Source organism: Monodelphis domestica, chromosome 2 (assembly GCF_027887165.1).
Source record: "Monodelphis domestica isolate mMonDom1 chromosome 2, mMonDom1.pri, whole genome shotgun sequence".
Classification (NCBI taxonomy): domain Eukaryota; kingdom Metazoa; phylum Chordata; class Mammalia; order Didelphimorphia; family Didelphidae; genus Monodelphis; species Monodelphis domestica.
Window position 1 is genome coordinate 483,210,788 of NC_077228.1, and position 16,628 is coordinate 483,227,415.

Genomic DNA, 16,628 nt, shown 5'->3' on the forward strand with positions numbered 1-16,628 from the left:
CCCAGCCCAGGGAAAAGGGGCCTTCCAGTGAGACCCTGAACCTCAGCAGCCTCTCTTCCTTCAGGATGGGGAACAGGAGGTGTCTGAGAGGGCTGGGGGAGACAGGGGAGGCCACAGAGCAAATGGGAGAGTTCCCATAGGCTTTTATTGTCTTCCTCGATGAGAATTAACCCTCAGCCATGCCTAAAGTGGGGTGGGGGGAGAAGCCTCCCTTCCTAGTTATGTAAAAAAATGCTGGTGGGTGACCCCTAGGGTGGGAGAAGCAGTTGAGGCCTCTCCCCCTCACCCCCTACCCCTGCTCTGTGATCAGGAAAGCCCAGTCTCCTATCAGGTGGGAGTAAAGGCCATCTAAGCTCTAGTGCCCATGAGGGGCCCCCCAAAGGATCAAGAGCAGGGGGGCATGATTAGAACACACGCAGCCTTGGGCAGGAAGGGTCCAAGAACTAGCAACATGGAGTCCGCTGTGTGGGCCTTGGGCGGGGAGCTCAGAGCAGAGGGCAGCCCCGTCGCCGCTTGTTCTTTCGGACCTGCAGGCCAGCCCGAGTGGCCATCTCAAACACTTCTCGGACCCCCTCCTTGGTCTTGGCGGAACACTCAAGGTAGCCAAAGGCGCTGATCCGATTGGCCATGTCCCGGCCCTCCTCTGACCTCACGGGCTCCTGGAGGAAGGGTGGAAAGGTCAGGAGGGAAGCTGGGGCTTCCCCAAAGCCTCCTCCTAGCAGGAAATGGGTCCTAGAGCTCCAGGGCTTCCGCTAGCTCACCAAGCACAGGGGCAGGGAGGAAACCTTGTTTGCCCTCCCCTCCCCTCCATCCTGGGGACCATCCTCAGCCCCACCTGCTTCATCTTGGCCAGCTCTCTGCGCGTGTGCTCGTCCTGCCTCAGGTCCTTCTTGTTGCCCACCAGGATGATGGGGACGTTGGGGCAGAAGTGCTTTACTTCTGGAGTCCACTTCTCAGGGATGTTCTCTGCAGAGACACCCGCCCCCCATCAACACGGGCCCCTTGTCCTCTGGCCAAGAATCCCAGGACATTAATTTGTGCATCTATGAACTGAGGAGAGGGTGGAAGACGAGGCCCCCAGTGGGGCTGCTCCGCTAAGGGGCCTCATTCTTGTGCAGGGCTGTCAGGGAATCTCCCATAACCCTCCCCTCCCCTCCATGCCTCACCAAGGCTGTCGGGGCTATCAATGGAGAAGCACATGAGGATGACATCCGTGTCGGGGTAAGAGAGAGGTCGGAGTCGGTCATAGTCTTCCTGCCCGGCTGTGTCCCACAATGCCAGCTCCACCTTAAGGACAAGCACAAGTCAGTGGCTGGCGCCCCAAAGGAACTCTGGGTTGGGAGCCCCCCCCCCAGGTTCGGGGACTTTGCTGGATGGTGTCTGCTTTCAGTTCTACTTGGCATACCCATTCCCAGAAGTCTGCCAATAGGGGAGGAAATGAGGGACATCTGGGGGGACTGGGGAGGGGGGTCCTAACTGGCTTTTCTTCTGGGTAGAGGGCCACCAAACCAAGAGAATGGGCCAGGGTCTGTCACCTGCTTGCCGTCCACTTCGATGTCAGCAATGTAGTTCTCAAAGACGGTGGGGACGTAGACCTCGGGGAACTGGTCCTTGCTGAAGACGATGAGGAGGCAGGTTTTCCCACAGGCACCATCCCCCACGATCACCAGCTTCTTCCGAATGGCAGCCATGGCTGGAGCTGAGAGATGAGACAGGGGTCAGTGGGGACCAATGAGCTTAGCCAGGGAAGATCAGATAGCCTAAAGCATTTCCTTGAACCCATAAAAACAGGTACACAGAGGCAGATCCCTGCTGGGATTGTTCTACATGGGTGTCTTAGCGACTCGAGGTAGTCCCCCCACCCCCGACAGCTAGGGTCACCCCATGGGCTTCAGGGGTCTGAAATTGGCCTTTCCCCAGGCCCATGGAGATGAGATGTGTGGTAGCTCTCAGAAGGAAGAGCAGAAAAACCAGGGAACCCCCAGGCTGAGGACAGTAGCAACAGGCACAGACCCCCCCCCCCCCCAGCGGGGAAGCACACAAAAGAGGCTCAGTCCTGGCAATACCCTCATCTCTGGTGCCTGGGCAGCCTGCCTACCCCCTCCCCCGAGGGCTGGCAGTTCCACTAGGTCACTGAGCCCCAGGAGGGGGACAATAGCCACACTGTAGGGCAGTCACACAGCATCTCTGGCTGAAAGGAATTCACAGGAGAATAGCCTTCTCCAGATCAGGGCTACTCCCTGGAACAGCCATTTTCTGGCTCCTCTTCCTCCAGCCCCCAACCAAATTCGGCTCCCTCCCAGGCCCTGCCCAGTCCCTCCAACACCCCTCCCGGTGACTCAGGCGGGGAAGAGTCAGCTTCCTTTCCCCAGCACACATGTCCCAAACAACTCATCACACCTTCCCATGTCCCTCCCCCTCCACCAGGAAGGAAAAATCTCTCCTCTTTCCCTGGGGAAAAGGAGCCAAGCCAGCCACCTTAAGCTCCCAGATCTCTTTGTGCCCCGAGGAAGAGGGCAGCTCTGGAAACCTGATGAACCTGGTGCGCTGGGGGAAGGGGTGGAAATCTAGCCAGTCCCACGGACCAAACAAAGGCCCACTCTGGCCAGCCAGGGTGTAGAGCCTTCCGTGCTCTCAGTAACCTATCATTAGAGCAAAGGAGATGTCCACCAGAATGGAAATAACATCCACTGGGGCTAACCTGTTTGCAAGTTTTAGGTAGGATGGGGGAAGGGGAGGAAGAAGGGAGTTATGTCAGGATGAAAATGCATCTGATTCAACAACTGTCCACAAGGAGGTAGCAAAAGGGGTGTAGTGGAAAGTAGCATGATCCAAAAACAGAACCGGAGGGACCTGGGTTCAAATCCCATTTCTCCGACTGGTTGATGGTTTTCCACCTGGGCTCTAGTTTCTTGGTGTGTAAGTTGAGGGCTGAATTCTCTCTACAATCCCGCTCAGCTCTAAATCTTAGGCCAATGGTGCAGAATTATTATTACCACATTATTAAATGCAGAAGAAACAGGACTACGCCTTCTAAGCACCACAAGGATTCCTTTAGGATGATGAGGGGAGAAAGAAAAAAGGGACCTTGGTGACCCTTCCTCCAGCTATGGACCCAGCATTTCCTCTACAAACTGTCTTCCTCCACTTCAAAATTCAACAGACAAACACTGGAAAAATCAGCTGGCCTGGAGACCCGAGACAGATAGGAAGGGCTGCCATCCCCAACTCCACTAGTCTCACCACCAAGGGGCAGCACTAGCCTTGGGGAAAGCCCCACCACGTGAAAAACAACTTCCAGTCATCAAGGGGGTGACTGCTCTGCTTTACCCCAGTTTACAGAGCAGATTAGAAAGGAGAGTCAATTAGAACATGGCCAGGGCTTCTGTGTTTTGAGAGTGACAGAGGAATTGTGCCCAAGGGTAGGAACATGGTGGATGTCATCTAAAGCAGGGCCTGGGTAGGAGGGCAGTGGTGCTGTGGTAAGTTTTCTCCAACTTCTTGTTCCAATTCAATCCCAACAATTTACAGATGGGGAAACTGAGGCCCAGGGAGGGAAAGTGGAAAACTGTCACTCTAGCAGGGAGGACTGGACCTAGGATTGGCCAGGGTGCTCCAAGGTCTGGGGACAACAGCTGCCCCATTAATCCCACACCTAAGGCCTTAAGTAGGCTTGCACCCACTCTTCTCACTCCATTTTCTTTTCACTGGAGCCCCCCTTTGGTTGGAGAGGCTGGAGACTGGGCCTTCTCTGCCTGGCCTGTGAGAAGATACACCTGGATTCACCAAGACCCTATTCCAAAGAAGCTGCTTCTTGTGTTTCCAGGGTGACATGGCTTGCCCTCAACTCCAGCTCCACCCTGGCAGAAGAAAATCTGTGTCTTAGGAAGACACAGCCCTCAACTTTGAATCCCATTTGGAGACTGGCTATTGGAAAGAACAGGGGGTGGGTGAGGGGGAAATCGGGGAGGTGGGGCCGGAAGTCCTCTCCCTCCATCCTTGTCCCAGGGCAGAGAGGATCTTAACTTGCTTATGTTAACTTGGAAAGGGAGAGAAACCTTATCCTGGAACTGAACTTTAGCATTTTCTTCTTTTCTGGAGGATAGGCAAGAAACCAGAAAACTACAAAGGTCTCACCAAGTGCTTGAAGGAGGGTGGGGAGGTTTGACAAAAAAGGGTCTGGAGGGGTGGGGACAGAAAGGAGGGGTATTATTTAGAAAGCCTGCTAGGTCTTTTCTTACCCCGCCCCCTTCCAGGCCTGACCCGGAGGGGTGGGGGGCATAGCATTAGGATTCTTTAAAACATACGGTCTCTCTTGAACACACTCAGATCTCTCTCACATATACTCCATTTGGGATGGGGTTACATCAGATCACGATTATTATTTAGAATTCTCTCATTCTTATATTCATTAGGAGTGGGGTTATGTTAGGATTAATTATTATTAATTAATTAGAATCGGGATTCACCCTCGGTCGCTCACTAATTAGCTTCATTAGAGGTGGGGGGCATTACATTAGGGTTCCCTAAGGCAGAAATCCACCCATAACTCTAACACACGCACGCACACACACATAAGCACTAGCTCCAAAGGACCTCGAGCCTGGCTAGGAGCCAGACGGTCCCCCTCCCCTCCCCCACCCAGGGAAGGGGCCTGCGCTCCGCTGCCCCATTCCCTCTAAATAAGTACCACGCTGGGGTTCGCAGGCCGCCCTCCAATATGAGACCCAGGACGCCAGGCTCTGGTTCCCGGTAACTTAGGGCCACCCAGTGCTCAGCCAGGAGGAGGAAGGGCTTCGGGAAACCGACGGGACGGGGGTGGGGGTTGGGGGGTAAGGGTCAGGGGTCCGGAAAGAGGGGAGAGGGAGAACGAGATCCTTCCTTTCCCCCCCCCCCCTGCCCAGCCCCTCATCCCTGCGCAGCCCAAGACGGGGAGCGGCGTCTACTGGGTAGGGCAAACAGGACCCTTCCCCCAGCTAGAGAGGGATCGGCCCCGGGCCAAAGCTGAGGCTCTCTCGCTCTCTACCTGGCCATCGAGGAGCACAGGCCGGAGAAGGAAGGAGGAAGCTACTTGGCTGCCCCCACCCCCATCCCCAGGACAAGTTGGCCGGGGTCCCCTGCCCCTTTCCCGGGTACCTCGGGCTCCGCTTCGCGCTGCGCAGTCACTGAGCGAGGAGAGACTGACCCGGGGTGGGGGCCGCCTCGCCCTCCTTCAGCGCCGCCTCGGGGAGGGGGCGGGCCGGGGAGGTGGGGGGCGGGGAAAGGACGGGGAAGAGGTTGAGCTTGGGCCGAGGCCGGGAGGGACACGCCCCTCTCTCCGGCGCTGGCGTCCACCCTCTAAAGTCTCTAGTCTGGGTCCTCGGGGCTGGCTTTGCTCAGAGTAGTCCGCGCTTATGAGGTAGAGGGATGGGGACCCAGCGGGAGGGCCCAGGAAAAGGTGGGTAGGCAGAGAGATGCCCAGTCCCCGGGGCTAGGAGGGTGCCCCAGGGCACAGCCATCGGGCGGCTAAGGAAAAGTTGGGAGAAGCTCTGGGCGGGGTAGGGTCCGGAAGCGGCCGAGGCTGCCCTCCTGCGGCCAACTCAGCCAGCGCTCCCGGGTCTCCACCTGGATTTAGGAGGGAGGCGGGAGCTGGGGAAAGCCTCGAGGCAGGGGGCCGGCCTCCTAGGTCACTCCTCCAGCGGAGTCCTGATCCCCTCCAACTTTAACCTTTCCCCTTCAAAGTAGAGACGCACGCGGTTTGGGGTCAGTTTAGTTTATTTACACACCTCCCCGGTACGGGAGAAGCAGCTGACAAGTAGTCACTGAAGAGTATTACTGAACCCCCTGGAAGGTCTGGGCTGGGGAGGAGCTGGGGGAGAGGGAGACTAGGCCCCCTTTAAGTGTAGCTGCCAGGCCCCCCTAGTGGGATGACGAAGACAGAAATATCATCGCCTGAGCCCATTTTGTTATTGGGGAGCCGCCAGCCCTGCTCCCTGGAGATGCCCCTTGCCCCCAGGACCAGGGCTTGGGCCAGTGCGGTGTACCTGCCAGGAACACACATGTACTCAGGTTACCTTCATGTAATAATAAAAGGAAGAGTCATAATGATGGTAGTCGCTTACATTTGTATCATCTTTGATTCTAAAGAGCTTTCCCATTCACTAGCTCACAACAGCATTGAGACCCCCAAAGAATCTAAACGCTTATAGTCTTATTTTATGGACCAGGAAAGCAGCTTTTAGGAGAAAGCCCTCGATTGGAGAATTCAAGGAACTTACCCAAGGTCTCAGGAACAATGCTACCGCTGGGCTTTGTATTATCCCCATTTTACAAGTGAAAAGGCAGGTTAACCTAGCCTGTGTTAGGTGGCATAGGCTAGGTCACCTAGCTAATGAGTGGCTAAGTGGTAAACTGAAACCAGGTATTCTGGTGCCAAGTTCAGGGCTTGAGAAACACAGGCATGCAGGGAGAGCCGTAGAGCAGGGTTTTCCTTTTGTCACTTTTCTGTCCAACCTTACCTGCTGGGGTCGTTGGGCTCATAGCTGGACAGCACTTTGTCCACAGTGGCAGCCACATCTTTGTCACTGCTGACATCCCATAATCCATCTGTGCCCAAGATTAACACATCATCTGGGCAGTGCTCATATTGAGTCAGGTCATACACCTGTACCTGGAGATGTAGAGGATGGGGTGGGGAAGCAAATTAGGTGGATCAGATAGATGATCACTGGGGGGGAGTCAGGAGGGAAGGACAGAAAGCTAGAGAGGGATGGGAATTGTGTAAAACTTGAAAAGAGGGCCTTGATAAACAAGATTTGAGAATCAAGGGGAGAAGAGTGTTAGGGGTTCAAAAAGTGGGGTGAGTGGGAGGATTGGTACAACTCACCTCAGGGAAACAGGAGAGGAAGGGTTTGACAGGGAGAGTAGAACTGCACACTTTAAGATTATGGTCACCCAAGGCCCGGGTCACTCCAATGGTGGCCATTACCCGAGCCTGAAAGAAATGGGTTTGAATTTAAATCCTCCTCACCATCTAGGTTTTCTGGACCATTGTTCATGCTCATGGAGTTTCTAGCTCTATAAAAGAGTTTTTATGCCTCACCCCTCTCCTTGTCCTTCTTCCTTCCCTCCCCCATCTCCTTCCCTTCCTTCACCTCCTACCTACCCCATATTCTTCCCCATGGGACTTTACCTTTTTGCCTTCTCCACAAACCAGGGGAAACCTGAGATCTTCCAGTTCAATCTTTTTATAGGCCCTGAAGAAGGGGAAACAGGGAAAGTATTGCCCAGACATCAAGCAACTTTGTCCCTCTAAGTACAGACCACCATGATTCTCACTTAATTTCCCTGGGAAAGGAGCATTTATCCCTATAACCAACCTCCACTCCAGCAACTGCTTAGGACAGCGAGGTACCTGGTTTTGCCAAAGGAAAGGCCTCCCAGTGATGGGGAGATGAAGGGACCAAGCAATAACCAGCAGAAAGGCAGTATTACCAGCCAGTCATGCTCTGGTCCCGATACAGCATTCGTTGACCTAGCTCTTTTGGCTGGACTCTTCGGGGAAACTCAAGGTGGGTGAACTCATTGCCCAACAGCTCTGGTTTCAGGAAGCCCTGATGGATTGGAGCAGGGGTTGGTGAAGAGTAGATAGTACCCAAGGAAACTGGGGAGAGCAGGAGGGTCCTGGGATTGGGTCACATCACCCCTCCCCACTCTTGTACATAATTTATCAGTACATTATTGCATAGCAGTGTGACTTTCACAGGGACTAAAAAAATCCCCCTTTCCACCATCATCCAGATGATCTTTCCTCTTATCTTAACTATAAATGCAGAATATGAAATTTAAATGGCCGGGTTTTCTGCCTATCAGGTAATCAATCTCAGCTTAGCCTCTCCTCAGCCCAGAGGGTAGCTATTCAGTATAGCAGAAGAGACTAAGACAAAGTCTTTGTGTAAAGTAGAAAGCATGGTAGCCCTGGGAAAACTCAGGTCCAGGGGAGGTGCCAAGGGAAGAGTGAGGGTGGAGTCTCACCAGGAGTTGCAGTCTCTGTCTTTCTGTCTCAGGGGTAAACTCCCGAGACATTGGAATGATGTCCCCATTTCGGACAATGATAGCCCTGGGAGGAAGGAAAGGAATGCGGAACTAACTTCAAGATCAAACCAATCTCTAGGACTAAGGAGGCTCTGGCCAGACCTTCCCAGCTCACTTAAAAAAAGTACCAAAGACACTAGATCTATTGTTCAACTCAGGCCCTCCCCAGACCCTCTTCCAGTGATTTTTCTCCCAATTGTGCTGTCCCTAAATGCCACCTCTTTGCATTCTCTGACTTCCCTTATCAGCTATGACTTCTTTATGCCGGTAGTTTCTTTGTTCTCATAGCTACTGCCCTCTAGTCCTCTAGTAAGCCCCCTGAAACCAGATCCCTCTCCATTCTCCTTGACCCATCATACCTGCTGTCTCCAGCGTTGGCCACATACATCTTCCCTAACAGGTAGACCACGACCAGGGCACAGCAGCCCCCTACTACATACTGGCTCCTCTGCTCCCGTGCCATGTGGGCATCCTGCCATCAAGGAAGGGTGGGAGGTGTGTGAGGGCAAAGAATTGGGGCTAGAGAAGCTCATCTCCACCCCAGGGAAAAAATTGTGACCCATATCTGTCCCTGTTCCCAGTTCAACCCAACTATACTGTTGGCAGGACAAAGTCAAGGAGGTACAATGCTGGGGAATGGGGGGGCTCTGCTTGCGGAAGAGTCAGAGATGGATGGAATCCACAGAGCCACAAGAAGAAAGGAAACTTCTTCCTTTCTTTGATTCTCTTGAAAGTTGATCTCATCACATCCCCACAGAGATTCTTTGGACCCCTCTCTTTTGGGTACAGGGAACAGTCAGTTTGATCCCTTCCACAAGTATCTGCCTCCTTGCTTAGGTCCTAACTCCCTCCCACCCAGATACTCCACTTGCCTCTTACCATGAACTGGAAGGCATTCTCGATGGCCCCTACCACGAGGCTCTCATGGGTCACCTCTTTCTGCAGTGGCCAGCATGGCTGGGGCCCACCAGGGCATGGGGAGTCCAAGGAGACAGAGGCCCGACTAGTGGATGGAAGGCAGAGAGGGGGTGGAGCAGGGTCCTGCAGGATCTCCACTAGGCCCTGAAGTTGCTCCCGAATATGCCGATGAAGGTGTCTAGAAGCCATCTCTGCTGCTCCACCTCCGGCATGTCCATCAAACAGGCCCCAGTAATGGAAGTAGAGACCCTGGTGGCCCTGAAGAGGAATGAAGACGTGCAGGAGATATGTAACAATAACTTCTAGAGGATCAAATCAGGCCAATAAAGGATGGGATCAGAGAAGAGCATCAATGTCGGTCTAGACAGGTCAAAAATTGGGTCAGAAATGTGAGGCCAGATAGAATCAAGGCCAAAGGCTAAACCACTAACCAGCTCACTAACTAACAAATGTTGGAGCACTCACTGTAAGTCAGACGACATAAACTGAAAACAAAAGATTTTTAAAGGGGGGCTCAAAAACAACTGTATGATTTTTTAAAAATCCAAATGAAAACAGATTTTAAAAAATCAAAAGCTGAAGATTAGAAAGTCAAAGCTGGCTGATTAAGGTTAGGGCCAAGACGAGGAAACAAGTCTCCGAAGTGATTTCAGATTTTGAAATGGGTACAAAAGTCAGGGGGCATGAGAAACTCACCTGGTCCTTGATGGATTTCCCAGGCCCACCCGTCCTGGCCTGTCTGCCTTCCACATAAACCACCTCACAGCTTGCCTGGTCCTCATTATGCCGACTCTTGCCTGCATTAATGACCCTGCCAGGCCAGATTGACCACATCAGGCTGGACACTTTGCCAGAGACCCAGAATAACACCCCTCCCCCCATCATCTTCAGCCTGTCAGCCAAGTGCTGAAAGGTCAGAGCTGGCCTGGGATACAGGCCAGTGACAGGCACAAGGGTAGGAAGAAAGGGGAATATGCACAGAGCCTTAGTTTGGGGCGGTTGGGGTCCTACTCACCCATCTAATAGAAGTTCCATTCATACCTCATCTTGACAAAGGATAAAGCCCCTTCAGTGAGAAGTATTATAATGGGGGTGGGAGATGACAGGGGAAGGGACAGGAAATTGTACTTCCTCAGATGCTGTCTCCACTATGGGGAGGGGGAACCAAACCCTCCCTGGGCTGTTTCTTCCTCCTCTTCACTACACATCCTAAAATGGGACAGGGACTGTCTCCGATCCCTGGTAAAATGGGGAAGTGCCAAGACTCAGGGAAAGAGGAATTACATGGGGGGAGGGTAAGATACCCCCTTGGGGTATACCCTCGGTGCATAGCCCATTCGGCCTGGGAAAGATAATGCAGGTGGGTATGGGGAGGGGGAGCAGATTATGTCACTACCTCTTCCTCCCCTCCACCAGCTCCATCTCATCTCAAGCTTTGGCTTTCCCGGCAGAGACATTAAAAATGCATCCCTGGCTGGGAACGCGCCGGGTCGCAGAGCTGGGCTCGGCCCTAGGCTTGGCTCCGTCGCCCCGAAGGAGCTATCCAGCTCCCCCTCTCCACCTGCCCCTAGCACCTCGCCCCTCCTCAAGGGAGGAGAACCGAAGCTTCGCGTCCCAGGCTATTTCTGGGTGTGGAGGGGGAGGGGAATGGCCGGTCCTCAGGCCAGGAGTCAGCGCAAGGGTGCTACCCAGCTGCAGCCTAGTTCCAATCTTAACAGACCCTCCTCCCCCCTTTTTTTCTCCCCCGCATTCACTTATTCATTAACTGCCAACCTGGGAGCTAAGAAGCGACCGACTCTTACGGTTCTCCAACCTCGCCCGCTGCCTCCCCGCTCCAGGATGGTGGGGCGGGATCCAAGGAAAGAGTGAGGGGCTTGGGAAGGTCCCTGAGTGGGGGGACTTTTGGGGACACTGGCTTCAAGCCGTGATTTCTGGAGTGAAGGCATCCCAAAGAGAGACAGGGATCCGAGGGGCGGGAGCGGGGAGGGAAAGTGAATCCTAGGATTTCAGGGGCAAAACTGGAGGGTAAGAGGGAGTATCTTGGGGTCCGGGCTCCCAAGATGCCATTTTAGAATGGGGTTGGGGGGGCTCACTCGGCATAGCCTGTACTCCAGGGTAGACGACGGCTTGTGTCTGGGGGACTCTGCACGACCCGGCCAGCATGGTCTTCGGCTCGTCGTAGTCCCCCGGGGCTGAGCTGCAAGAAGGTCGGTCGGGAGAAACTCCCCCGGTTCTCCACAGCGCCCCCAGGTGCCTTCGATCCGCTGTTAGGCCCCACCGGAGGGTTCCGGGGTGTCCCTTGGGGAGCAGTGGAGTCGGGCGACGCTGGGGTTGGACACTCACTGGTCCCAGACCCCGGGGAGCCCCCGGAGCTGACCAGGTGCGCCACAGCAGAGCGTACTCGGTTTAGCATGCTGCTGCCCTTGGCCCCGCCCCCGGCCTTGGCCCCGCCCCAAGAAGGCCCCACCCCCTTGAGAGTGCTAAGAGGGAGGGGCTGACACCAGCCTTTCGGGTCCGGGATGGGGGTGAGCTCTAAACTAAGCTTAATTCTCCGTGGCTTCCACTTCTCCCGGGCCAACTGGGAAACAGCATTACCGCTAGCGTCACCTCACCCTAAGTTCTGCATCCTCCCTTGCCTCAGTTTCCCTTCACTGTCTTGGAAAGGAAATGGTTCTTCTGTCTGTAGGAGGTGTCTTGGCCAGGTTTCCTGGGTCCTAAGCCAGACTTCAACCAGAAGTCCTTTTCTGAGGAGCTAGAAACCAATGAATAAAGAAGAGGAACCCAGGAGGCTTTTTCATGGCGTTCTCTGAGAATAAGCTCCACCTGCATTTTAGGCTTGTAGGGGGACCTTCCTGAAGGCAGAGGGCTGAACCAGATTACCTCAGTGTCTTAACTAGGTGGCTGCCCTGAGGAAATAAGTGTCAGCAACGCTGGGCAAGAGGCTGCCTGATGACCTGGTGTGACAACACCTCTGACTGAGACTACGACAATATATGTGCGTGTGTAGGGGGAGGGATGGAGGAGGGGAACATAATGACTTTGAATATGAGCAAACTACCCAGAATCAGTGAATTCATCTAAACGCGTAATTCCTCTGAGAATAATTGCTCTGTGGTCATTTTTCGTGGTAGACCACCTCTATCTTCTTTCTCCTTCCCTCTCACCTCCAGCTTCTAAAACTTAGCTGCCTCCTCTCCACCTGGTCACCATAGTCTAATCCTGTTTCCCCAATATCAGAAATCCAAGGGGCCGGAGTTTTGGGGTGTTGGTGGGATGGCATAGGTAATAATTGACAAAGTAGGTTCAGTGAGACACAGCCTGTCAAGCAACTACCGCTGGAGGGAGACACAGGCCAAGCTAACTGTCTTTGGTTGGGGTTTGGGGTGGGGGGAAAGGATTGGAAAACATAGGTGTACAATAGAAAATCAGAAAAAGAGAGCATCTTAAACAGGGACAGAGAGCCAAGATAGCTTAGATTGAGCCAAAGGATCTGTGATTTCATCTGCTTGGGGAACTCCCTTCACCAACAGAAGCCACAAACTGCCCTTGATTTAGATAGTAAGCCTGAGAGATTGAAGTTTGTGACTTATTTAGGGGCACAGAATTAGTGTCAAAGGCTGAGCTCAGACTCATTTTCCTGACTCCAAGCTTAGCACCCACTAATCACTAAGCCATGAAGTCTCTCTGCCTTGTACCTGAAAGGATCTTAATAAATGTGTGTGGAATTGACCTGAAGGCATAGATAAGAATGTCACTGTATGTCAATTTTCCAGAAATACCCTAGTTCTCATTATTCAGTGTTTCTGGGGCATCTCCTTGCTTTCTTGTGTTACCAAGCCATTCTTTATGCTTTACATCCCTCACCCAACTACAAGGGGTCAGTGAAGAATATATATATGTATATATATATGTATGTATGTATGTATAGTCAGGACCTTGTAGACTTACAGCATAACTGAAATTTTCCCACCCTGGCACTGCCTAAATATTTTATTCCTGATCCCTTCATCTTTACTCCTCTAATTCTTACTTATGGAATCATAGACTTTTAAAGCTGGTAGGGAACTTAGAGGCCATATATGTCAATCTACACCAGAACAGTGGGACACCACCAAGTCACTTTACCTTTCCTATGCCTCAGTTTCCTCATCTGTCAAGTGGAGAGAATAATAATAGTAGTATCTACCTCATGGGTGGTTGTGAGATTTAAATAAGATAATGTCTGTAAAATGCTTGGTGCATTTCATAGTTCATATAAATGTTCCTTTGTCATTGCTGTTGTTCTATCTGTTCCAATTATACCCACTCGATGCCTGAGCCAGTCTTAAGTTGAAAACTTCAATGATGGGAGATCATGAGGCTTCTTTGACCCTGAGACTGACTTCCAAATGTTGCACTTTCAATGCAAAAGAGAAAGAGGAAATGGGAGAATTCCATTAGAATGTAAGCTTCTTTAGGGCAGAGATTTTTTTTTTTTAAATATTGTGTACTCATCACTTAGCATGGATCAAGCTAGGTGCTTAATGAATGTTTATCGAATTGAATTATTGAACTGAAGGGAGTTGGCAGGCATATTTCTATCCTAAGTGAGATATAACACTTATACTTGTCCTACTACCACAGAAGACTTCAAATGAGCTGGACTATTAGAGGATTTGAAATTGGAGCCCAGTCCAAAGTGGATGGAGTAGATAGATTGAAAAAAAAAAAGAAGGGCTTCTGTGACATTGGCCAGGGCTAAAGAAAGGATGTCATCAGGTAACAGAGAGCAGTGGTCTGTCTCTGTTCTCCCACTGATGATTCAGTAATAGATAGGGTGAAGGGTAGGGTGAGAGAATTATAGCATAGAAAAATGACTTCTCTAAAGGAAGTCTCATCTAATTGAACAAAACTTCTGGATATTTATTATATTAGGTGGAAGGCCCTGGACTAGATGAAGCAAAACTGACCTGGGTCAATTTTTAAGGGTTCAGGCTACCATTTGCTTTTCCCCTTACTTTTCCTCCACAGACTAATCTTTTAAATAATCCCAAGAATGAAGGGTGATGACAAGTGGACAGCCAGAGTGTTCCACTGGTACCTTCACAAATTCAGAAGAAAGAGAGGAAGATCTCTAGCATGTTGAGGAAAATTTATGTGGAATAGTCACAATAAGAGCAGGCAAGGATAGAATTCAGGAGTTGATAAAATCAGGAATCCATTTGAGCACTTGCATAATAAGGAAAACACTCCTAATAACTAGAGCTACCACAAAGTAGAAAGGGTTGATGCTGAAAGTAGCTCTAAGGGGTTGGGAAAAGGGATGTCTTCAGGAGGAGGTAGATTAACCATTTTAGTGCCAAGGATACTGTAGAAGGAATTACATTTCAAATATAGTGAGGGTTAGACTAGAAGTTTCTTGAGTGAGCCCCTTTCAACTCTGAGATTCTTTAATTCTTTGATGCTGTAGATTTCATCCAAACTCATTGCCCCCAAATCTATTCTATTTTCTGGGATTATTGCGAATGAGATATAATTTCTTCACTATTAGCCAGACTTTCTATGTCAGTCACCTTTGATAACTAGGCTTCAGGATGCTGCTTTAAGTGACCATTGTGCCATTTTTACCTGGAGGTAAGAGAGAGAAGAAGGAAAAAGAAGAGGCATAGTGGTATAACGGGGAAAGCACTGGCCATGGAATCCAAGGACCTCTGTTCAAATCTCTCTTCTGATGCTGAATGCCAAAGTGGGCTAGTTATTAAACCTCCAGGTTCTGAGTTTCTTCACTTGCAAATTCAGTGGGTTGGATTAGATGACCCAGATTCCTTTTTCAGTCCTATATCTCTAGGATTAATCAATCAACTGGCATTTATTAAATGCCTACTAAGTGCCCAGAAACTATCCTAAGGACACAAAAACAAAACTGAAATAGTCCATACTTTCAAGGGGTTTATATTCATTAGGATGTAATGCCAACATAGCTATGTAATAATGATAATAATAGTGAACATTTATAAAGAACTCTGTGCCAAGCACTGTGATAAGTACTTTATAATTATTATTTCATTTGATCCTCACAACAATCCTAGGAGGTAGGTGCTGCTATTATCCCTATTTTACCGATGAAGAAACTGAGGCAAATGGAGATGAAGTGACTTGTCCAGGATCACAGAGTAAGAATCTGAGACTAGATTTTAATTTAGGTCTCCTTGACTTTAGTTCCATCAACACCTCACTCAAAATAAGGTAATTTGAGAAGAGAATGCACTAATAGCTAGGGCAACCAGGAAAGATTTTATATAAAAGATTCTTGAGCTGAATTTTGAAAGAAAACCAGTCATTCTAAGAGGAAGAGAGATGAGGAGGCAGAATATTTCAGGCATGGGCAACAGCGAGGCATGGGGTAATGAAATGGAGTGAGAGCACAAATAGGCCAGGAGTGCAGAGTGCTTGGAGAAGAATAATGCATAAGAAAAGTGGTATGGTAGGAAGGGCTGGGTTGTTAAGAGCTTTAAATGCCAGAGAGAATTTATATTTGATCCTAGAGGCAACAGGGAGCCATTAGGATTTATTAAGTAGGGAGATGACATGGTCAGACCTGTACTTTAGGAAAAGCACTACAGCTAAAGGATAAATGTGACTCTTGGAAGCCTAAAACCTTGCAAATCAGTCCAGGGTTCCTCCCATAATTAGGAAGGTTTTTGCCCGAGGTCCAAGACAGTGGGTGTGGAGGGAATATAAAGTGGTAGGATCAGCTGAGAAGACTGGAGGATAAGCGGACTGAAGGCAATATCGAACCTAAAATCTTCGATCGCCTCGGGTCCCAGAGGAGGGGCTAGGAAAGGGCTGTGGACCAGAGCACACAACTTTGGATGCCTTGTGACTTTTTTCTGCCTTTGGCTGCTGATCTGCCTGGTGCAGTCCTAAAGGGGGTCCAAAGATAAGGCTCATTCACCCTTACTTTCCCTGATACCCAGCCCGACCTGGGGCGAGGCAAAGGTAAGCCCCAGACAGAGGTGTTTTTTATAGATTCATTTTATAGATTCATTTCTTTCTAGTCTCCAGGAAAGCATGAATACAATTGTATTTCTTAAAAGAGGAATCTTTTTGGTTTCAAGGACTCACTTATGGAAGAAGTCTTTCACAGCTGTGTTCCTAAGCCCTGGGGGACTGCATTAAAAATATATATCTATAAAAAGGAACACTTAAGTCCCTCTTTGCACACCCGCCTCCATGTTGCACCCTGAGTGACTGTCTACCTTACCTACCCTCAGTCCCAGTTCTGACAGTATCTTTTGCCCCTCCCTTCGCCCACTCCGAGGGGGCACCTCAGGGAATGAATGAACCAAAGAACGGTGCCATTTCAGATCTGGAAGGGAGCTTCGGGACCTGGAGTCAGGCGCAGCTTTTCTCGGAACTTGGCAGAGTTCAACCAGCGTGCTAATAAAGGTTACCTTTAGGCAATGACTGGGAGTGGGCGGGGGATGGGGGTCGAGGTGTTCCCCAGTCTCCTCCTTCCTTATGTGGCCGCCAGAGGCCGCTGCTACCCTGTCCCCGTCGACCGCCCCCTCGCAGACGCTGTCCCCGCTGTCCCTGCTGTCCCGGCTGGGGCTCTAGCGGCTTAGTGGGGCTCGGCCGCGCTGCTCTGGGTTTCCCTG

At 51.0% G+C, this 16,628-nt stretch overlaps 2 protein-coding genes across 5 annotated transcripts; both read right to left on the reverse strand.

Moving 5' to 3' along the window:
* Positions 1-123: 123 nt before the first annotated feature.
* Positions 124-5,534, reverse strand: RHOC (ras homolog family member C). The gene is made up of 5 exons (XM_003340408.3): positions 5,137-5,534; positions 1,536-1,699; positions 1,167-1,287; positions 836-966; positions 124-659 (listed from the first exon to the last, which is right to left on the reverse strand). Exons 2-5 carry the CDS (start codon positions 1,689-1,691, stop codon positions 486-488), a joined length of 582 nt encoding a protein of 193 aa, XP_003340456.1. The 5' UTR covers positions 1,692-1,699; positions 5,137-5,534; the 3' UTR covers positions 124-485.
* Positions 5,535-5,736: 202 nt separating this feature from the next.
* On the reverse strand, positions 5,737-11,441 carry PPM1J (protein phosphatase, Mg2+/Mn2+ dependent 1J). Of its 4 annotated transcripts, none has more exons than XM_056819217.1 (10): positions 11,085-11,441; positions 9,688-9,802; positions 8,953-9,249; positions 8,433-8,545; positions 8,014-8,098; positions 7,474-7,592; positions 7,172-7,235; positions 6,866-6,973; positions 6,498-6,649; positions 5,737-6,023 (listed from the first exon to the last, which is right to left on the reverse strand). In XM_056819217.1, the coding sequence occupies exons 1-10, from the start codon at positions 11,402-11,404 to the stop codon at positions 5,876-5,878; spliced, it is 1,521 nt and encodes a 506-aa protein (XP_056675195.1). In that variant the 5' UTR covers positions 11,405-11,441; the 3' UTR covers positions 5,737-5,875. The 4 variants fall into 4 exon arrangements, with proteins under 4 accessions (XP_056675195.1, XP_056675196.1, XP_056675197.1 ...); XM_056819218.1 differs by lacking the exon at positions 11,085-11,441 and adding an exon at positions 10,765-11,072; XM_056819219.1 differs by lacking the exon at positions 11,085-11,441 and adding an exon at positions 10,388-10,729.
* Positions 11,442-16,628: the final 5,187 nt, after the last annotated feature.